Below are 23435 nucleotides of genomic sequence, written 5' to 3'. Positions count from 1 at the left end.
CACCGCATGCACAAGCTACATGAGTTTTAAATCTTGATTGCTTAAGAAAAATATCCTGTCATTTACCACCACATAGCGACCTTGCAGTTAGAAGTGAGAGAAAATGAGAAGTACAATAATTTTGACAAAAGGAAATGGTACATCAGCATCTATAATCTATTTAGACTAAAGATGCGTTCCTCAAAGGAGGGAACTCAATGAACCTCTCTAAAGTAAATTATCCGTACAAACAATGGTGGTGATGATTTGGACAATGCCAGAAAAGTCATCATGAGCCACGCTAAGAGTGAGAGAACAATAACAAGAAGACTGGCCAACAGACGTGCAATAACAAAATTGCTAGAGATAGATGCGTTCTTCTTTTGATAAATGAAGTGCATCTTCAGAAGGAATTTGCCAAAAGTCAATTCTAGGGGCTGAAATATTGCATCAATAATGGGAATTAATAGAAAAGTTGGAACACGTAGAAACGATAGCTTGTGATCATCAGTGCCGCCGCCACAACTGGGGGGACACTCAAAATGAATCTCGACATGCTTCTTTTTGTTCCTTCGTTTAGAGACGGTCCTTTTTCTGATAAATTTGCCTTCCATCGGGGAAAAGTCATGTTTATACGAATGTTCCAAGTAGTAAATTGAACAAAACATCTGTCCGAATGAACCTGCAAAACTAAACGACAGCAATATGGTTATTCCCGATACACATGGGTACAGAGGCCATGTTTATACGAAGCTTCTGCTACAATAAAAAAGCAAGAAAGCACTTCCAAATTGCCGATTAGTCAGTGGACCATGACATCCAAGCAACTGCACAGCCAAACCCAGATGAGATATCGACTCATTTGTTGTTTGCCAGCATATCACTTGTTAAAAAAATTTTACTCACTATTCTAGAAAATGACAATTTTGGCATTCATGATGCACCATTCATTCTACTCCCCTTTATTTTATTTTTTTTTTGCCTTGGGCAAATCAATAGTTGAACAACACAAGTGCACAGAATGCATGGAATAAAATGAGAGTGATCTAATAGCTGTTTAGATACCAACCATACCAGTTGAGAAATATTGAGGTAAGAACAGAAATTAACAATGTAAGATGCAAAAGAAAAAGGAACTAAAAAAAAATCTAGCATAGAAAACTAGTGAATTCATTACATCAAATGAATAACATATTTATGAAATAGAAGATACCTTGGAGTCAACACCATCTGGCACAATCCTGTTTTCGTCGCTCTTCCATTTCACAAAGTAAAGCACCAGCGAATCAGTTAACAATGTTAATACATAATATAACAAACATGGCAACTGCAGTGATAATTCAAACCCTGAAAATGCGGTCTATTGCACAGATTAGAGCTAAAAGTAGCATTTAGACTATTGTACCACATAGATTGATAGAAGAGCAAAAGTCAAAACGATGCCCCTTTTTTCTTAATCATTAAGCTGATGCTCCGTTTTGATTTTTTATCAAAAGGACGTCCTATGATGGATTAATTAAACCAAAGTTAACTTCCCAAGAAAAACCTCTTCATCTTCATCTTCCTTGCACGTTGAAGATTAAGTGACAATAAAACTTCCCAACAAAACTCTTCATTTCCTACAATAATTTTGGTTTTCAAAGAGTCACAAATTAATGTTGTCTTTGATGTCTTCTTTAATGATGATGTGTGTTACGAGCAACTCAAAAGTGTATAAAAGGGGAAGAACATGTATTGTTTTACATATGCTAGTAAAACCAAAAAGGCTTGGCTTCCTCTTAATCTTCTTCCTCCTCTAAATATACTCTGTTCCTTGGTTAATCTTCCTTCATCCCACCCCATGAACAATTATCCAACTACTCTTCACTAAGAGTAGCAGCTTATTCACATTATTATCTCTCCCCTATTTTTCTGCCTAATCGGCATATTATAGGAGATACGAACCAATAGCTGTTACACAGTTGTAGCAGTTACGGTTTTGTAACTGCTACAACATGAAAAAAAAATTAACTAATTTATTCAGAGTCTCCCACAAGGATTTAAACAATATTTTTTGAGTTTGAAACTTAGTCATAATAGGTTCAACCCATAAATAGTTGTAGATATTTGTACGAGTTTCGATTTAATATATTATACGTTGCATGATTCAACCCGAGTTAAATATTATGGGCTCGCAAAGCTTAGGATTTAATATTCACATTGTAATAGCTACGAAACTGTAGTTGTTACAACTACGTAGCAGCTTAGTTGTAGCAGCTACGAAACCGTAACTACTACAACAAGAATGTTAAACCTTAAACTTTGAGAGGTCGTAACTTTTGACTCAGGTTGAACCAGGGACGCATAAAATATCAAATTGAAGCTCATTCAGAGATCTACAATTGGTTAAGGGGTGAAACTTGTAAGGCCCAATTTCATGCTAAAAAAAATTGTTTAAATCCTTTTTGAAGGCTCCAAACAATGTCTTTAAATTTTTTTCTATATTGTAGCAGCTATAGAATCATAGCTGCTACAACTATGTGGCAGCTTAATAACCATCATTTGGTCATGATATTTTGATTCATATAAACATATCATTTGATCTTCTCATGTGTTAATTCTATGTTTATATCATATTTTATGAGTTGTATTTATTTATGGATTTAATTACAAATTATCTTATACTTGTGGTATGATGCTGATATTTGGATATATTCTTTGTAGGCATCAAAGGGATCAGACCAAATTTGGACTCAAATATAGGGCTAATTGAAGAGATCAAGCTCTGAAGCAATATGGACCGTCCATTCAAGAGTAAGAGAGATCTGAGTCATCCGTCACTCGGGAAGGTGAACCCCTCCATTCGGTCGATGTGTGCCACCAGGGAGACCTGCTCGATTGGCTGCTGGACGACGACCGACGATATGGAGTTGGCCAGCTTTGCCAGCTCATCCACCGCTTGGTTTTCCACCCGGGGTATCTTCTGTATAACCACCTCCGGAAGTCAGCCTTCAGTTTCTCAAAGGCCTCGGCGTAAAGTCTGAGCCTCAAGTTGTTGATCTCGAATGTCCCAATAAGTTGTTGTGTAATCAGCTGGGAATCTGAGTGGATCAAAACCTTGATAGCTCCGACGTGCTGGGCGGCCTGCAGGCTGGCTATGAGCGTCTCGTACTCAGCTTCGTTGTTGGTTGCCCGGTACTCCAGCCAAACGGACAAATGCATTTGTTCTTCTTGGGGGGAGATTAGCAGCACCCCAACTCCACTTCCTTGCCGAGTGGATGATCTGTCCACGTATATCTTCCAAGCGGCCTCTGGTTCGGGAGTCTGCACCTCAGTGACGAAGTCTACCAAGGATTGCGCCTTAATGGTCATTCGGGGTTGATACTGGATGTTGAATTCTCTGAGTTCCGTCGTCCACTTGATCAGCCGCCCTGACACTTCTGGATTGAGGACTCTCCCCAGGGGGTTGTTGGTCATTACCATGATCGTGTGCGCGAGGAAATACAGGCGAAGCCTCCTAGCGGCGAGTACCAGTGCAAAAGCATTCGGCATCTTTTAAAATATGGCTCAAGAAATACACTGGCTACTCCTCGTCGTTCGGCCTTAAAAGGGTCGAGCCAACCGCGTGCTCGGTCGAAGACAGATAGATCCTAAGGGGCTCTCCGACGACTGGCTTGGCTAATACTGATAGTGAATTGAGATAGGCTTTGAGCTCTTCAAACGTTCGATCGCACTCCTCGTCCCACTAGAACTTGGTGGCTCGGCGCAAGATCTTGAAAAAAGGTAGACTCCGATCGACCGTCTTGGAGATGAATCGGGATAAGGTCGTTATCCGACCGGTGAGGCGCTGAACTTCCTTCAAATTTCTTGGAGGTGGCATATCTTGTAGTGCTTTTACTTTGCTAGGGTTCGCCTCGATACCCCGCTTGGTAACTATATAGCCCAAAAACTTCCCGCTCTTCGCGCCGAACATACACTTGCCCGGGTTCAGCTTGATCCCGTACGCTCGGAGTGTTCGACCGGTTTCTTTGATATCTGCGTAGAGGTCAGTAGCTCGGAGGGATTTAATAAGTATGTCATCGCTGTATAACTCCATATTCCGTCCAATCTGCTGCCGGAACACTTTGTTTATGAGTCGTTGGTACGTGACCCCGACATTCTTTAAGTCAAACGACATTACATTATAACAATAGGTGTCGTCCGCCGTGATGAAGCTCACCTTCTCCTGATCTTCCCGGGCGAGCGGCACCTGATGGTATCCCTGGTATGCATCCAACATGCATATCAGCTCGCACCCGGTGGTCGAGTCTGTTGGATCGTGAAGAGTCGATAGAGAGGGGGTGAATATCGAAAAAAAAATTCAAGTATGAGTACACAGCGAAAAACAAAAAGAGAGAGCACGACTAACAAAGTTGATTTACTTGGTTCGGAGCCTTTATCGACTCCTACTCCAAGGCCCCCACACAAGGGTGCTTTCGTTGGACAATCACTAATTAATTCGAAAGATTATTACAAGACTAAGTACAGAATTAATTAGAAAAGAAAGAACCGACAATAGAATAAAAATTAAAAACAAACTGGCACTTGTCAGAGAACTTTTCGCAGCGTCGCAAGAGCACAATAGAGTAGATTCTAAGTTGTTGTTGGAGCTTCAGCCTTGACCCTCCTTATATAGGAGGTTCGGGGCGCCTGGAACCTTTAGGGCGCCTCGACCATGACGTAGCCGAGCTAACCTATGAACTCCACGTGGCACAGCAACGTTGGGGATAAAATTTCGCCTCAGGGCGCCCGGGTACCTCTCGGGCGCCCGGATCCTGTTTTCCAACAGATTCCTTCCTGCAAGAAAAACGTTAGTCCGAGGCACTCATATCTCCTGCAAAATAGATTATTAGCACAGTTCATAATTCAAAATAGAAAGAGTATGACTTAGATTCCATCTTTCCGAGACCGAAATCTAGTCACGATCTCGACTTAGAGTTCTGAAATGGTTCTAAGTCGGATCAGCGCCTAAGTTCCCTTCCCGGGAACGCGTCCTCACAGTCACTCCCCTCCAATGACTTACATTCACTTACCTGCCAGACGTCCGGTCAGCCCTTCGACCCGTCTGGACTTCGCGCCAGCTATCCAGTCAGCCGTCGACATAGCTGAACTTCGTGCCAAACGTCTGGTCAGCCCGTCGACCCGTTTAGATTTCGTGCCAGCTATCTTGTCGACCCGTTGACCTAGCTGGGCTTCGTGCCAGACAACCGGTCAACCCATCGACCTGTCTAGGCTTCTCCTGCACACTCGGTCAGAGTGTTAGATCAACACTAAAACTAATTTAACATATTTTATCATTCATCAAAACCTGGGTTAGACCGTTAGTTCTAACCGCACCAACAATCTCCCCCTTTTTGATGGAATGACAACTTGATTAAGATAGTGTAAAATGCAAGTAAAGCAGGCATTAACAGGTTTTTAAGTTAGTTTTTATTTTCAATTTGTTTTAACTAACTTAACCACCTTACCCTCCCCCTTTGGCATTCATCAAATGTAAATATAGATCAAATAAACATAAATATAAAAACATTGCAAAAAGAATGCAAACACAGATCAGATATCTCTTATCTTTTTCAAAATAGCTAAGAAAGATAACTTAGAAATAGTAATTTTTAATTTTTCCAAAATAGCTAAGTTTTTGAAAAATGACTAAGTTAGAGAGAACTAATTTAGCAATATATTTTAGGAGTAAGTTTACCGATTAATTTTCAAAAGATAATTATTGCAATCATAAATTTATAAAAGCTAATTTTTCAAGTATAAGTTAAAAAAATCCAAAGTTCTAAACATAAGTTTATATGTTCCAAAATTTTTCAAAATACACTTGAACTTGAAACATTTTTCGAACATAAATTCTATAAAGAAAATTTTACAAACGTAAAATTTTCAAAAACCAGGTAAAATTCAATGTTCAAAATCTAATTTTTCAAAGTTAAGTTTATGGAATCTAATTTACAAAATCTAATTTTCTAATTTTTTTTAAAAGTGTGAAAATAATTATTGCTTCCCCTGAACCTGACATTATTAAATCTGTTTAACCGGTTAGTTACTTACTGACTATTCAAACGATAGCAGCTTTCACTTGATTAGTCAAGTTAAGTCTAAGCATCAATTAGTGTTTGACTATACTGATTGACTTAGTTTGATTAATATCTGTTTGGTATTTAACGCTCAGACTTATATCGATGTACTGACATAAGCATCTTAAGTCCAGGCAATCTGCCTATGCATCTCACCCCTTTCTATTTTTGACAATCACAAACAAGGGAATCATAGGGTGTTGGTGAGATACTCAAGTACTAGCCCTAGGGGAACACAATTTCTAAGGAATTGTTCTAGTTTAAGGCTAAAACCTTTTTGAAATTCTAAAAATAGAAGGTTTTGAAATCATAAAAGCATTTTACCTTAGGATTTGAAAATGTTTATTTTTGAAAATAATTTTAAAATTCCTAATCTATTAGGCACAACAGACTAAATCATTTTTAAAGTTAATATACACCTAAGTAAATGTAGTCCAGAATATCATAACTCAATGTCAAAGTCAAGGTACAATGATCATGATGAAATATACATAGTGGTCGGGATGTCTATCAAGATGAGGAGGAGGGGTGTGATCCGAGTGGTCCGGCTCCGAAAGAACGGAACATCTCGATCAGCTCAGCGTGACGAGCCCGGGCATCCTCGCAGGAACTGGATAGATCGTGTCGAAGATCTGAAATATCCTGTCTCACGTCTTGTCACAGGTCAGAGATCTCCTGCCGAAGACTCGTCAAGGATAACTCGAGTCCAGCAACTCGATCGCCTAGAGTGCGATGTGCAGCACGAGGTGCTCGGCCTGGAGGTGGAGGTGGTACCAGAGTCGGAGCATCCTCGCCGAATAACGCAACCATAAACTCATCATGCTCTGCCGCCTCCTGGGCATCTGGGTCTGGCTAGTGCTGTGGCCCCCTCCACCAAGACATGACACCATCATCATCATCTATGTGGACACCCGCTAACAAGAAGCTCCTAGGTCCTATGACATCGAACTCAATCATAGCCCAAACATTACCTCGGGTGACGTCAATATGTAGGTGGGCGAAATATGCCGTCAAAATATGACAATACGGCATATGAACTCGAGCGCTAGTGACATGTCCAGCTGCATAGAAAATGGTCTGAAATATATGTAGACTAATATCTATATCTATTCTATGGGAAAGTGCGTACAAAAGAAAGTAATGGAATGGACGTATCATCGCTATGTCGCGAGTGGATAGTGGTAATATACAGTAAACTAAGAACCTATAGAGTGCATAATTATGAAATCGAAGGCCAACTGACCTAAACATAGTGACGGTGGGTACATGCTCCCCTCCGAAAAAATACGAATAAATCGTATCCAGGGTGATGTGTGAGTAGGGATCACCAAATGATAGATCCCTAGGGGGGTAACACTGAAAACGACACGTAGATGGTCGTAACCCTAAGTAGTCCTGAATAATGGTAGGAGATAGTGTAATATCCGTACCAGCTACCCTAGTAACGTAAGTGAGATCATCTACCCTAACTAAGTTATTATAGAATTCAACACATAAATCTATGTTTACTGAATTGGTACAGTAAACAAGGTTCCGTAAGTTATAGTAGCTAATAACCTCTATAACTGGAACACAAGAACGTAAAAAGAACTCTCTATCTAGACACTGAGTCCTAATAGCTACGTAAATGGTCGACTCAAACTTAATCCTAAGTTCATCAGTGGGGAACCTAGGGTCTATACTAGCAGTCGAGGGCCAAGCACCAAATCTAGAACGTTTTCTACAATAATAATTAAGAAGAAACTATAATAGGCATGAATCAATGAAATATTTAAGAGCTTAGGAGGAAAGGTTTTACCGAGCCATCGTGACAAGAATTTTTAGAGATGATGACCACGGTTGATTCGCAGCACCAGAATAAACGAAGAGTAAAATTGTAAATTTAATCACTCTCGCGGTAAAGCGCGGAAAGAACCTTAACCAGAGTGAAGGGGAGGTGGTGCAAGGGGTGAGGGCGCCCCTGCCCCTTTATTTATAGGGGGCTCCGGGTGCCCGTACCGTTCTCGTGCGCCCAAGGTTGACTAGGGCGGGGTGCCCCCAAAGGGAATACCAGGGGCGCCCGCCCCTGGTTTTTGACTTGGTTTATGTTTTTGTTTTTGTGTTTTTTTAAACATTAAGTTTTAGATTTAAATTAAATTTTAAGTTTTAAAAAAAAAATTAAGTTTAAAATAAGTTTTTAAGGTTAAAAACAATAAGTTTAATTTTAAAATAAGTTTTTAAATTTAAAAAAAAATTAATTTAATTTTAAAATAAAATTCTAAGTTAAAATAAATTAAGTTTAATTTTAAAATTAATTTTTAAGTTTTAAAAAAATAAGTTTAATTAAAATAAAATTTTAAGTTAAAAAAAAATTAAGTTTAATTTTAAAATTAAATTGTAAGTTTAAAAATAGTAAGTTTAATTTTAAAATAAAATTTTAAGTTAAAGAAAATTAAATTTAATTTTAAAATAAGTAATTTTAATTTTAAAATAAGTTTTTAAGTTTAAAAAAACTTAAGTTTAATTTTAAAATAAAGTTTTAAGTTAAAGAAAATTAAGTTTAATTTTAAAATAAGATTTTAAGTTTTTTAAAAAAAATAATTTTAATATTACAATAAGTTTTTTAAGTTTAAAAAAATAAATTTAATTTTAAAATAAAATTTTAAGTTTTAAAAAAAGTTAAGCTTAATTTTAAAATAAAATTTTAAGTTTTAAAAAAAGTTAAGCATAATTTTAAAATAAGTTTTTAAGTTTACATTAAGTTTAATTTTAAAATAAGTTTTAAAGTTTAAAATAAAATTAAGTTTAATTTTAAAATAAAGTTTTAAATTAAAGAACATTAAATTTAATTTTAAAATAAGTTTTTAAGTTTAAAAAAAAATAATTTTAATTTTAAAATAAAATTTTAAGTTAAAGAAAAATAAAATTTTAAGTTTAAAAAAATTAAGTTTAATTTTAAAATAAAATTTTAGGTTTTAAAAAAAAATTAAGTTTAATTTTAAAATAAGTTTTTAAGTTTAAAAAAATTAAGTTTAATTTTTAAAAAAAATAAATTTGATTTTAAAATAAAATTTTAAATTAAAAAAATTAAGTTTAATTTTAAAATAAAATTTTAAGTTTTTTAAAAAATTTAATTTTATTTTAATTTAATATTTTAATTTTAATTTAATTGAGTCCTTAGTCATCTCACCCGATCTACGTTCTCAATCAGGGAATCCTATAATTTTGTAAGATGAATTAGATTCAATTTCAGGGTTTGATTTAACTTTGGGTTAGATTCAGGTTTAACTTTGGGTTTAACAAATATGCATTCTCTGGATAAACTTCTGGACTATGGTGAATCACTTAGACATCATTAGAGTAACCATGCCTTCGAAGTTTTCTAAATAGTCATATCCACTAGACTTAGTACAAAACATTGGTCTAACTGGTTAGGATCCATATAGGGTACCATCGGTCTATTCCACTTAGCCAAATGCACCAGGTCGAAGTCATATCTTCCTAGACATGCATAGACTAAGCTTCCTTAACGTACTATCATCATCCAAAACTTCACCAGTACCATTTTCCAAATTAAACTCGAACCCCTTTCTAATTAGTCTTAAGTACCCTGCCGGATAGATTAGTTTGGGTTACCCTTCCGGGTATGTTAGTTTTGGAGGTGTCAGCTATTCTGGAGCCTCCCCTGAATTATTAGTCTTTAATTTTTCGTTCTAGGTTTATGTCTATTTCTTTTATAGTTATATTTAACTTCATGATATTCTAAATTTTGGTGGGTTTTAAAATGTTTAGTTTTTAAATTTGTTGATTTAGATTTGTATTTAGGTTTTTGATTTGAATTATCTGATTTTATATAGTATATTTTTTTCTTTAGGTATGTAGTATTGGTTAAATCCTACTTGCGTGGTTAAGCACGCTTTCAGAACCCAAGCTTTTCTTGTTGGTTTGTGTTGGGTTATTAATGAATTAAATGTTTTATTTGAACTTGACTTATAGTCAAGTCCGATTTTGTTGTAATTTGCTGTTTGATTATTTAAGATTAGATCTAATTGTGGCAAAGGCAAATACGCTCGCCCCCAGCGCCTCCGCCAACCCGTCCCAAGGCCAACACGGAAGAGGTAAATCACGGGTGGCTACTAGCCTTTGGAATAGTGAATAACACATAAGGGAGGTATTTACCTCGGCTTTGTCGAGATTCGAACCCCAGACCTCATTGTGGCAACACCTCATGCGCTAGCCACTAGACCCATCCGAGGGAGCATTTAAGATTATATCTAAGTTCTTAGATCTTGTTGTAAATTTTTCTAATATATCTTTTAATTTGTTAATTTCTAATTTTAGTGTCAAATTTTCCTCCTCAAGTGTTAGATCTTGAGTTGGATTTGTAATTTGTTCCTTGAGGTTTTGATTCTCCTCAAGGAGCAATTTGTTTTCATTTTCTAATTTAACTAATTTATTATTTAAGCAAGAAATAATTTTAAAGAACTTTTTATTCAAATTTAGGTATACCACTTCGGGACCTTCGGAAACGAGTGCAGACTCGTGGCTTGATTCGGGTTCGGACTCGTCTTCCGATTCGTCCTCCGACTCTGCTTCGTGGGCCATCAACGCGAGGTAACTCTGGTTCTTTTGATCTTCATCCTTCGATTCTTCCGAAGACGAGTCGCCCCACGTTGTTTTGAGGGCCTTCTTTTTAGTCGGTTTCGTTTTGTCGTTCTTTAATCTCGGACACTCGTTCTTGTAGTGCACTTTCTTGTTGTATCCGAAACACGTCACGTTCCTCGGTTCGGTTGAAGAACTGATCTTTTGTAGATCCTTCTTGCTGAAGCTTTTCTTCCGCCTGATGAACATTTTCCTTACCAGGTTCACCAGGTACTCTTCGTCTTCATAATATTCTTCAGGTTCAGGCTTGTTCTTCTTTTCTTTGGAGGAACCTGCAAACAAAGCAATACCTTTCTCGGCCCTGGCGTTAGTTTGCTCGTGTAATTCTAATTCGCAAAACAGTTCATCTAATTTTAATTTCGATAAATTTTTAGAAATTTTGTAGGCATCCACGATAGATGCCCACAAAGAGTTACACGAAAAAGCGTTTAACGCGTACCTTATTAGATCCCTGTTTTCCATCTGGTGGCCTATCGCATGGAACCCGTTGAGGATGTCTTTGATCCTCGCATGAAGCTGACTTGCCCTAAGTCCCTATCTTTTTACACTAATTATGGACGAACTCACTGCGCACATTCAAGACACAGTACCGTGGTGCATGTTGTTTGCAGATGATATTATTTTGGTAGATGAGACACGTGAAGGAGTAAATGCTAAGCTAGAAACTTGGAGGGAAACACTAGAAGAGAAAAGTTTTAAGCTTAGTAGATTAAAGACAGAATATATGGAATTTAAATTTAGCAATATTAGAAGTAATGAAACAATTGTTAAGATAGGAGAGGACGAGTTGCCTGGAACCGAGAGATTTAAATATTTAGGATCATTTTTACAAAATGATGGAGGGATTGAGAGAGACGTCTTACATAGAATACAAGCAGGATGGGTGAAATGGAGGGGAGCGTCGGGTGTTTTATGTGACCGTAAAGTACCTCTTAAACTTAAAGGTAAGTTCTATAAAACCGCAATTAGACCTGCTATGTTATATGGAGCTAAATGTTGGGCTATGACTCGAGCACATGAGCATAAGATGAGAGTTGCAGAGATGAGGATGTTAAGGTGGATGTGTGGACATACGAAGATGGACAAAATAAGGAATGAGAGCATTAGAGAGAAGGTCGGAGTTGCATCTATTGAGGACAAACTCCGAGAGACATGTTTAAGATGGTACGGACATGTACTTAGACAACCAATAAATGCTCTAGTTAGGCGATGTGAAACTATGATAAACATGCATATCAAACGAGGAAGAGGAAGACCAAAAAAGACTTGGTTAGCAACAATAAAACAAAATAAAATTTATTTAAATATAGATGATGATATAATAGGAGATAGAGTTCAATGGCGTAAAAGGATTCATACAGCCGACCCCACCTAGTGGGAAAAGGCTTGGTTGTTGTTGTTGTTGTATTTAATAGCAAATCTCGTTTCGTTACCTTAGCGTCGCTGGTTCCTTCATGCAGCTCGATCAACTTGTCCCACAGTTCTTTTGCGTTCTGGTGCGGTCCTACCTGGTTCAGCTCTTCCCTTGTTAGTCCGCATTGTAGCGTGTTGATTACCTTGTTCTCCGTCGATGCTTTCTTCTTTATGTCCGAAGTCCACTGTTCTGGATCTAGTAGATTTCCGGAGTTGTCGATTGGTGTTTTGTAGACTTTTGTGATGCTGAGCCATTGGTCGAAGTTCGTCTTCAGGTAGACTTCCATTCTTTTCTTCTAGTACGAAAAATCGTCCTCGTTGAATAGGGGAGGACGTACCGTACTGAAACCTTCGATCTGAGACATGATGACCCTGCACACAATAAAGCAACGACAAACAAAATCCCAAGACTTGGTTTTGGATTAGTAGTGCGGGAAGAATTAAGAAAAAAAGAACTAAATTGGTGTTGCACCAATTTAGATTTAATTGCAACGAAAAAACTTTCCAAAAAAATAATAATAATAGTTTGGAATTATGCGAAAAAAATTGAAAGTCGAAAAACGAGTAAAAGGAAAGTTTCACCCCCTGTATGATTGGTGGTTACACCAAATCAGAGCGGTACCTGCTCTGATACCACTTGTTGGATCGTGAAGAGTCGATAGAGGGGGGTGAATATCCAAAAAAAAATTTCAAGTACGAGTACGTAGCGGAAAACAAAAAGAGAGAACACGGCTAACAAAGTCGATTTACTTGGTTCGGAGCCTTTATCGACTTCTACTCCAAGGCCCGCACACAAGGATACTTTCGTTGGGCAATCACTAATTAATTCGAAAGATTATTACAAGACTAAGTACAGAATTAATTATGAAAGAAAGATCGGAGTAGATTCTGAGTCGCAAGAGCACAATAGAGTAGATTCTGAGTTGTTGTTGAAGCTTCAGCCTTGACCCTCCTTATATAGGAGGTTCGGAGTGCCTGGAACCTTCAAAGCGCCTCGACCATGACGTAGCCGAGCCAACCAGTGAACTCCACATGGTACAGCGACGTTGGGGATAAAATTTCGCCTCAGGGCGCCCGGGTACCTCCCGGGCGCCCGGACCCTGTTTTCCAGCAGATTTCTTCCTGCAAGAAAAACGTTAGTCCAAGGTACTCATATCTCCTGAAAACATATTATTAGCACAGTTCATAATTCAAAATAGAAAGAGTATGACTTAGATTCCGTCTTTCCGAGACCAGAGTCTAGTCACGATCTCGACTTAGAGTTCCGAAATTGTTCTAAGTCGGATCGACGCCTAAGTTCCCTTACCGGGAACACGTCCTCACAGTCACTCCCTTCCAGTGACTTACTTTCACTTATCTGTCAGACGTCCAGTCAGCCCTTCGACCCGTCTAGACTTCGCGTCAGCTATCCGGTCAGCCCGTCAACCTAGCTGGACTTCGTGTTAAACGTCCGATCAGCCCGTTGACCCGTTTGGACTTCGTGTCAGCTATCCGGTCGACCCGTTGACCTAGCTGGGCTTCGTGTCAGACATCCGATCAGCCCGTCGACCTGTCTGGGCTTCTCCTGCACACTCGATCAGAGTGTTAGATCAACAACAAAACTAACTTAACCTATTTTGTCATTCATCAAAAATTGGGTTAGACCGTTAATGCTAACCACACCAACAGAGTCCACCATCTGATCGATTCTGGGTAGGGGATAAAAGTTCTTCGGGCACGCTTTGTTCAGGTCCCGAAAGTCGATGCAGACCCTCCACTTGTTGTTTGACTTGGAGACGAGTATTACGTTCGCTAGCCAGCTCGGAAACTGGACCTCCCCATATGTGGTCGGTTTCCAACAGCTTCTCGATCTCCACTCGGATAATCTGATTCTGCTCGGCGTTGAAATCTCTCTTTCTTTGCTTTACTAGTCGGGCATCTAATCGGACATGAAGCTCATGTTGCGTGACGTTAGGGGAGATGTCGGGCAGCTCATGTATTGACCACGCGAAGACATCATGGTTCTGCTGGAGGCAGCTGATCAGCTCGGCTTTCTGATCGGCTCCCAGATCAGATGCTATGAAAGTCGTCGCCTCTGGTCGGCAAGGATGTATCTGCACTTCCTTCTTTTCTTCATAAACTAAGGTAGGAGGTTTCTCGGTTATGATGTTTACCTCGATTTGAGGGGCCTTTCGGGCGGACTTAGCCTCCGCCTTTACCATCTCGACGTAGCAGCGCCGAGCAACCAGTTGATCCCCTTTGACTTCTCCGACCCGATCTTCAACAGGGAATTTAATTTTCTGACAAAATGTTGACACGACTGCTCGAAACTCATTAAGGGTTGGTCGGCCCAATATGATGTTGTAAACGGACGGGGCGTCTACAACGATGAAGGTAGTCGTCCTTGTTCTCCGGAGCGACTCTTCTTCGAGGGATATGGCCAGCTTTATCTGGTCGATCGGCTGGACCTCATTACCGGTAAACCCATACAGCGGAGTCATCATCGGCAGTAGCTCGGCCCGGTCTATCTGGAGTTAGTCGAACGCCTTCTTGAAGATGATGTTGACCGAACTTCCTGTATCAATAAATATGCGGTGGATTGTGTAGTTAGCAATTACCGCTCGGATAAAGAAGGCGTCGTCATGCGGTACTTCGATTCCCTCTAAATCTCTAGGACCAAAGCTAATCTCTGGTCCGCTCACTCTTTCTTAGTTGTAGCCTACTCGTGGATTTCCAGACGCCGCGAGTACGTCTTGCGAGCTCGGTTGGAGTCACCACTGGTCGGCCTACCAGCGATGATGTTGATCTCTCCCCGAGCGACATTGTTTCTGTACTCCTCCCGAGCGGAGTGCCTGACTTGTCAGCGCGAAGCTGGGGCGCGGTCGTCTTGATGCTAATGTCGCCGCTCGGGTGACCGCCTGATCTCCCCTCGTCATTCGGTGCTCGGCCGCCTATATCGCAATTCGGGGGAAGGCGATCGGCGGCGATAACTCCTGGGAGTCGGCTGAGCGACTGCGGGGACTCCGTGGCAGTCTCATGTGTTGTGGGTGGCGAATTGATGGAAGGTACAGAACATAGGAGTCCATACCTTTCCCTTGGGCCTTGGCCATTCGACCGCCACGTGCTGGACGGCGTGTGGCCTTGCTTCCTGCTGTGGGCGTGCCATATCGGCTCGGGGTCCTCTTAAAGGCTGATGGTTGATTGGTGGCCTCCGTTCGGCGTGCACAAGCGGTTCTGATGGCGCTTCTTTCCTTCGGGTCGCCTGAGCTTCCTCCACGTTGATATACTCGCTGGCCTTCTTTAGCATATGGTCGTAATCGCGAGGCGGCTTCCTGATGAACGAGCGGAAGAAATCCCCGTCGATGAGCCCTTGGGTGAAGGCATGCATCATTGTTTCGGACGAGATCGTGGGGATGTCCATGGCTGCCTGGTTAAAGCGTTGAATGTATGTCCGAAGAGTCTCTCTCGGCCCTTACTTCAAAGAGAACAAACTGACGTTGGTCTTCTGATAGCGCTTGCTGCTCACGAAGTGGTGGAGGAAGATCGTCCTGAAGTCCTTGAAGCTTTGAATCGACCCATCTGGCAACCTTCGAAACCAACGTTATGATGAGTCGGACAAAGTAGTGAGGAAGACTCGGCACTTAACTCCATCCGTGTACTGATGAAGGGTTGCCGCGTTGTTGAACTTGCCGAGGTGGTCGTCTGGGTCTGTCGATCCGTTGTACTCGCCGATCGCTAAGGGTGCGTAGTGTCTTGGCAGAGGGTCCTGCAGAATTGCTTCGGAGAATTGACGGTTGATCCGCTCGGGTGATGAGTCATCTCGGGGCGCTTTGCCCTTTCTTGCATCTCGAGCGAGAGCTTCGTCTGAGGAAGACCGGTCTCGATTCGCTTGCGTGATCTCAGAGGGCGTCTGGAACAAGGCCCGGTGGAATGGGATCGGCGCGAGTGGCGCCTCTACTTGCGTACCGGTCGGACCTTTGTTTTGACCCCATATGGAGAGATGTTCCGGACAATCCTCGTGCACCGCTAGGCCTCCAGATGCTGAAGTTGCTTGTTGCGTCAGCCGCTCGGCTAGCGCCCTTTGTTGCTGCTCTATCATCTTGGTTGCTCGTGCCTACACAAGCGCGTCAAGTTCCTCTTGAGAGAGCGTCACAGTGTGTTGGCGTCCAGCTTCTTCCATCTCCTTGACTCGGATTCAGGTGCGTTCCCACAAACGGCGCCAATTTGATCCTGTCCGAGTGCTGAGTCGATGGAGGCTGGGACGTGGCGCTCCTGTTAACTGGTCGAAGATTCCAAAGATGTAGATCCCTTACCGTCGTGGACCTGCAAACATAGTGTCGAGCCAGGGAGGGGTTCCCCGGCGATGGCCCTCCAACGCTCAAGTCAAGTCTCCGGCAAAAAGAAACAAAGAAGTAGAGCAGAAGCGAGAACTGTAGCTATAGTAGAGATGTAAGCATACCTCCATTGAAGTCTGGGGGTCCTTACATAGGGCTCCCCAGAGGCGCGTGCATGCTCCCCGAGGCGTGCACACTCCTCCAAACATACCTGGAATGGATGTATCAGGAAAGCACGCCTGACACCCTACCTTAATAGCACGAGCATATCTCTGACGTGGGAAGTTTCCACCATACGATTCTTTGTCCGACCAGGCCGCTGGCCATGCCTCTTGTCGGCGACATTGGTTCCTAGGAAGATCTCGCCACCTGCTCCCTCTGTCTCTTACCAGGCCGAGCGGAGGAACCGCTCGGCTAGCGCCTTTCTTGGGACGAGTGGAGGAACCACTCGGCTAGTACCTTTCCCGGGCCGAGTGGAGGTCCGTCGGCTGACAGCCTTCAGGCGGATGCCCGTTCGGCCGAATGTCGCGGCTATTGTTGGCCGAGCGAGATCCCGCTCAGCTTCCGTTTCTTCCCGCTTTGCTTGATGAGCGGCGGAAACTCGACGTCAGTCCGGGCTGTCGAAATGTCGGATCGACCATTCCTCCTGCTGATCAGGAAGATAATCCGCCCAGTTGAACGACTGTCGGGTGTTGACCACTTTGACCTCATGCCGGGCGGGTCCCCCCTTACCATCGGATCAAGTATCAAATAGAAAGGATAGTGTGTCAAGATTCTATGGTAATGATCAAATTGGAAAAGAGTTTGGCTAGATCTTTTGTTTTGGCATTGACAAATGGTGTTCTTTATTCCCATGATAAATTCTTTGATACATCTTAAATTGGTCAACTCATCAAGTTTATTCTTCCAATACTCTCATTTTCTTATTTCCATCATTGATTTCTTTTATCTTATCCATGTTGTTTGCTTCGCTTGATATCTTTTTGACTCCATTTCAATTCTTAATAAATCCTTTGGATTCAAGTATGCTATGTTTTATAGTGGTGGAGAATTAGAAAACAAGCAAATCCATAGCAGTGAAATGTTGTGAGTTGCATTGAGTTAAGCACCACTTCAATCTATGTTTGAGTGCGAGGGTTAGAATAGGTGAATACGTTATGAGATTGAATCTTGCTTAATTTTTCAAATGGATTGAATTCACCATGCTTATTGATTATTGTAGGAATTGAATTCATGATTGTTTGTGATCTTTAGATGGTTTTAGTTAAATTTCTTTTATAATCTTCTAGGTATTGCTAGGGAATTATTATGGGGATAAATTTTAGTTGTTTCTTCTAGTTTGTTTGACGTGCAAAAATAAGTGTGGGGAGAATTTGATAACCATCATTTAGTCATGATATTTTGATTCATATAAGCATACTATTTGATCTTCTCATGTATTAATTTCATGTTTATATCACATTTCATGAGTTGTATTCATTTGTGGACTTAATTATAAATTATCTTATATTTGCGATATTTGATGCTAATATTTGAATATATTCTTTGTAGGCATCAAAGGACCATGGACTTAATCAGATCAGACCAAATTTGGCTTAAATCTAGGGTTAATTGAAAAGAACAAGCTCTGAAGCAATATGGACCGTTCATTCAAGAGTAAGAGAGATCTGAGTCATCCGTCAAGGATCTGGCCCATCCAACCAAATGAAGGGTAGATCAGGACCTTTGATAAAGATCAGCATCTTCAGATCAGATTTAAAGCGACTTTCCACCGTTGATCAAGACTCGAAGCATTCTAGGTCATCCGTCTAGATCTCAGATCTGGTTTAAATGAGAAGCTACAGTGCTCTTCTTCGTTCATCTATCTCTCACGTCAAAACATAGGAAGTTGCTCCGACAATCCCGATCCCCTTCATTCCGATCCACCGCCGACAGTCAAGAGAGGTCAAGGGTGTCCCTTCCTCCGATCATCATCCACTTGTCACAGCCGGCGACACCACCTCAACCATCTAAACGCCAATTCTAATGTGACTTTGTACGAAAAAGCAAAGAAGAGGAGAAGCTAGTGGATTTGATCTAGTTTTTTCGTCTTCAAGCCGACGATCTTCTTCCTTGAAGCTCTGCACCCATCTGAATGATTAGAAGTGTTTGCTGCTAATCCCCTCTGATTTCTATTCCATCGACGCCAGCCGCATCCACCAGATCCAGAGATTTTCTGATTGGATCGGTTCTTCATCATCTGCAAGGTTCGAACATCTTCGTCCACTTCACTGAGTGCTTGGGGATTCCCTAGCTCACCTTGGTTTATCATTTTTCTCCTCTTTGATTTCTGGAATCTTGTTTTCTTTTAATTTCCAGCTGAGTTTCTATTTTCTTTACTGTTCAATTTCATAGGGTTGAATTGTTCAGGTTTAGATGAAGTTTAGATTTGTTTTCCTTGTCTTTAATTCATCTGAATGTTTACTAACTCCTTGAGTGAAGATATGATCTGTTCTTGAGTTCATGTTTAGTTCACAAGTGCTTGAATATGAATTTGTTTCTGTTTTAGGACAATTCGATTGCAAAGATCTAAATTGCTAGGGTAGATGGAGTTGTAGATCTGTTTCTTATCTGCTTATTTGCACGGATTTGAGTAGATCTTCTACCATCTGACTAATGACCAGTTTGATCCATTGAGTATCCAATCCTTTGAGTTTGGTTTGTTCTTGTTTCACTCTTGTTCAGTTTCCAATATCTGAGTTGATCGGTTAATGGTGTAATCCATAGCATATGGTGACAGTATATTGTGGGTTCATAATTAATTGATAGATAGAATTTCTTTTATAGCATCATATTTAGTTTCACACTTGTCTTGCTATTTCATTTCCTAGTTTAAGAACTCAGCAAAACCCCAATCTCTTATCAAACAAATCTAAAGAGAAATAACAAGTCAATCCTAAGATACCATCATTGCTACATTCGTTGGAAGACAACCCAAGTCATCTCTATGTACATTAGTGTAGAATGAATTTGGTCACTTAATTCTTTTGATACCCATTTTGTGAAAAAATTAGGGTTTATCAAAATCCTAAACTTTGAGAGGTCGTAACTCTTGATTCAGGTTGAATCAGGGACGCATAAAATATCAAATCAAAGCTTATTCAGAGATCTACAATTGCTTAAGGGGTGAAACTTGTAAGGCTTGATTTCATGCTTAAAAAAAATCGTTTAAATCCTTTTTGAAGGCTCCAAACAATTTGTCTTTAATATTTCTCTATATTGTAGCAACTACAAATCATCGCTGCTATAACTGTGTGGTAACACAGTTGTAACGGCTACAAAACTATAGCTATTACAAGTTCATAACTGCTACAACACACCAATTTAGGCAGAAAAAATAGAAGAGAGATAATAATGTGAATAAGTTGCTATTGTGTAGTGGAGGGTAATTGAATAATTATACATAGGGGTGGGACGCCCTTTTGATAAAAAAAAATTAACATAGGACGCTCTTTTGAAGATTTGGTAAAAAAGGATGTCCTTTTGACTTTTGCCCACTGAATAATAATAATAACATTGAGTAAGTTATTAAAGAAATCAAATGAATATTCTTTGAACTTCAGGTTTTGCTTTAGATACTTTCCACTTTCCATTGACAGCTATCTTGATGGCCAGGGAATTTGAACTTCGCATGATTCAAAGCTTTTTGGGTACTATGGTTACTGGTATCCTAGCACACAAGGACTTGACCATACCAGTCTGGAGCCTATCAACTCCAGCACAAGAACACATTTTGTCGATATGGAGAACATGGAATGGATGGACTCTCGTAGGTGGAAAGAGTCCTTCCGAGCAAATTTTGTCATATAGTTGCACCTTGAATTATGTGCAGACTCAAGTGCTTTACAGGAAACATTTTCCTTCTCCCAACTCACCAGGTGAATGCTGAATGAAACTCATCAACCCCCACAGCAGTATCATGATTTAGGATACGGTTTGTACTTAATATGATGGTAACAACGTGCAGATTATGTATGAGGAACAACCATCACACTTGTCATGCAAATTCTACCTATGTAAGTTATAAATAGCAGTGGATTAATTTAACTAGGAGAGAATCAAAGACACCTAACTATTAGGATTTCATGATAAAAAAAATGCAAATCTACAAGGTATTTAATATTTCCTGAAAAAATGCTGTCATTTGACCAATCTAAAACATGTTTCCATTTTCATCTTAAAATTATTATACTGATTTAAACAGACTTGAATTAACAATGACTCAGCAATTACACAATTACAAAATTGATATAAAACACTGAAAAGGATGAAACTAAATCAACTTGATCTAGGGCCAAAACAAGTTTCTCTCAAATAATTCGATCATCATTGTCAAGTCGTGTTAGTGCTAGTCCCAGGTACCAACTATTCCAGCTACATGAATCTTATCTCTACAGAAAAGGCCACAAAGCTTACATCACTAGTAATATTTAAATTTCTTAGGTCAATTTTAATTATGTAGAGTTTTCTTTAGACTCCTACCTTTCACACTTTCAGCTTTGATTCAGCTTATCTAATTGTAATCTAATGATCATCTCTGAAAAGTATTTATAACATCTCAATTCTCAACCTATCCTCTTATTCCATTACCTTCTAGAGCTACAACTATTGCTCTTGGGCAGTAGTTTTTTTTATAAAAAAAATACCCTTTCAAATAATCCCTCCCTCACATCCATATTAACATTTTCATCTTTTTTTTTCATTAACTTTGCATCTGTTATTCCTAAGTATTCAACACATCATCACATGCTGAATTAGTCCCAATTAGGGTGCCAGCTACATAGACCTGATCCCTTCATTTCCTCTGCAAAGCTATATCACAGATAATAATATAATATTTATTGAAGTCAAAGCAAAACAATACACTAGTAATATAATATAGGACTCTTATACAAACCCATCTACATCCTAGTAATATTCAGATCTCTCGAACATTTCAAATTTTATAATCAATGTCTACCGTTTAACCTTCAAATATGATCTATTCAACTTGACTAAATACAAAATTTATTGGTCTTTTTTGAATATGTGCATACCATCTTATACTCTCTAATTTCATCACCTCTCAGAACTAAACTTAATTGGCTTTGTGTATTAAAAATTTTATTTAACATTTTTGATGATCTCAGGCATACATTTCTAATTCTCATTTCTATTTTTTTTGTTGTTTCCTATCATCCAACACTCTAATTCATAAAGTAAGATAGACTGTTCTTTGAGACTAACAGGAAAACGGCAATTATGATACAGATGCCAACCAGCAGACAGTAGTAAACATTGCATATACGAGAGATTTTACATGGATAGGACACTAATCAAATTCAGATTACGATGTAGATTGTGACAAAAACAAAACGGTTTAGAATAATAATGGAAAAAATACAATCTACTTAAACTACATTAATTTGCATACTGTGAACAAAATTTTTCTAATAAAACAGCTAAATAAAGACTAGTACTCAAGAAGAACGAAGCAAACAATACGACCAACTATGAAGAAAGGAAGTTTAAATTAGATCCACCCGACTCCATGCCAGGAAAGACGATCTAAACTCTATTCAACATGCAGAAATGCTTCGTGTGATCCAAAACTCGTGAAAACCAACAAGACTCCGGAGGAGATGATCAAAAAAGACAGAAATTCTTCTGATCAAAAGCGTAATAAGAAGGTCGACATGTCGAAGCTACATTCAATTCCAAAGCTGAACCCCCGACTGAAACAGGAAACTTACGCCTGCCCATTGCTGCGACGAAGAAAAAAACCAAGATCGAAACCGAAAACATTCTTCGACTCGGCTCCCCCTCATTTCGCGGAAGGAAAGAAACCCTTGGCAAATGAAACCATCGGATCAGTTCCAGTAGAGGTGTAAGTTCGGGTCGGATTGCAACAAAATATTATAAAAAAATTTTAATCCAAATGAGAACTAATCTAAAAATTATAAATCCAAATCAGAATCCGGACCAATTCGAATATTATTCTTTTATTTTTAATAAAAATAATTAAATTAAAATTTAAACATATAATAATAATATTTTAATTTAAATCCATAATAACAAACCTAGTCTCATCTATAATAATTATGTTTTTTAAATTTAAAAATTTAATTATCGAAACTATTAATTATTCTAAAAAATAATTATTTACAAAATTTAATTTTTCACAAAATAAATATTACATAATAAAAAATTATGATCTGGATATGAAATTAAAAAGTAAAATAACTTTCAAATTTCAAGTTCGACTCATCTTAAATCTAAGTTAACCAAGTCAATTTGAATCTAACTTTAAAAAGTAATTAGATTCCGATTCCAATCCGATCTACTATTTTTCGCATCGATTAGGATCGGATTGACAAATCTGATTCATTTCTGACACAGATATTCAAGTGGGCTTCATGCAACTAATGGCCCATAACATTAAATGGACTGCAGTGAAATTAATGTGCCCATAAATATATTTATATCCTTGACATTTAATATATTACATAACAATTTCATATAAACTTGTAAACGATAATAATTTCAACCTACTCTTATGTAAAAATAAGTCATATAGTAAATTTTTAAAAAGTTATATGATGTGTGAAATTGATAATACGTTACATTTGTTATAAAACTATAAGTATTTAAATAATAGATTTATCAAAACTAAAAGTTTATGATTTAACAAATAACTAAAAAAACAATTACATCCTTAATTTTTTTCAAAAAAACATATCATCTAAATGAAGTAGGGATCCTCTAATCTGTATTTAACGGATCAAATTTTGATCTACTGTAGTAATTGGAAGGATTTAATGGACTCCACTTACTAAATAGATAGGGATTATTAAATCTTTCCAATCACTATCCCTGATCCAAAAGTAGACCAGGGTAGATGGACTAGAGGATCCAGTCTAATCTAAATGTGCATGCACCTCTTGTTCACCAAGCGTGATGATGAACAAACTAA

General features: G+C 39.1%; 1 protein-coding gene across 4 annotated transcripts; it reads right to left on the bottom strand.

The window, feature by feature from the left end:
- Positions 1–172: 172 nt before the first annotated feature.
- Positions 173–22343, bottom strand: LOC122028801. Of its 4 annotated transcripts, none has more exons than XR_006124961.1 (3): positions 22216–22336; positions 1193–1234; positions 173–669 (listed from the first exon to the last, which is right to left on the bottom strand). XR_006124961.1 is itself a non-coding variant. In XM_042587711.1 (3 exons), the coding sequence occupies exons 1-3, from the start codon at positions 22288–22290 to the stop codon at positions 443–445; spliced, it is 336 nt and encodes a 111-aa protein (XP_042443645.1). In that variant the 5' UTR covers positions 22291–22343; the 3' UTR covers positions 173–442. The 4 variants fall into 4 exon arrangements, 3 of the variants coding, with proteins under 3 accessions (XP_042443645.1, XP_042443643.1, XP_042443644.1); XM_042587711.1 differs by having other exon boundaries at positions 173–661; positions 22216–22343; XM_042587709.1 differs by lacking the exon at positions 22216–22336 and having other exon boundaries at positions 1193–4826.
- Between the last annotated feature and the right edge of the window lie 1092 nt (positions 22344–23435).

Source organism: Zingiber officinale, chromosome 10B (assembly GCF_018446385.1).
Source record: "Zingiber officinale cultivar Zhangliang chromosome 10B, Zo_v1.1, whole genome shotgun sequence".
Taxonomy (NCBI): Eukaryota; Viridiplantae; Streptophyta; class Magnoliopsida; order Zingiberales; family Zingiberaceae; genus Zingiber; species Zingiber officinale.
The sequence above is the reverse complement of the archived record's forward strand: the minus strand, read 5'-3'. Positions and strand labels throughout refer to the sequence as shown.

What these genes read in the sequence shown, in the direction of transcription:
- LOC122028801 (XM_042587709.1), bottom strand. Translation starts at nt 3,510, where the DNA reads ATGCCGAATGCTTTTGCACTGGTACTCGCCGCTAGGAGGCTTCGCCTG.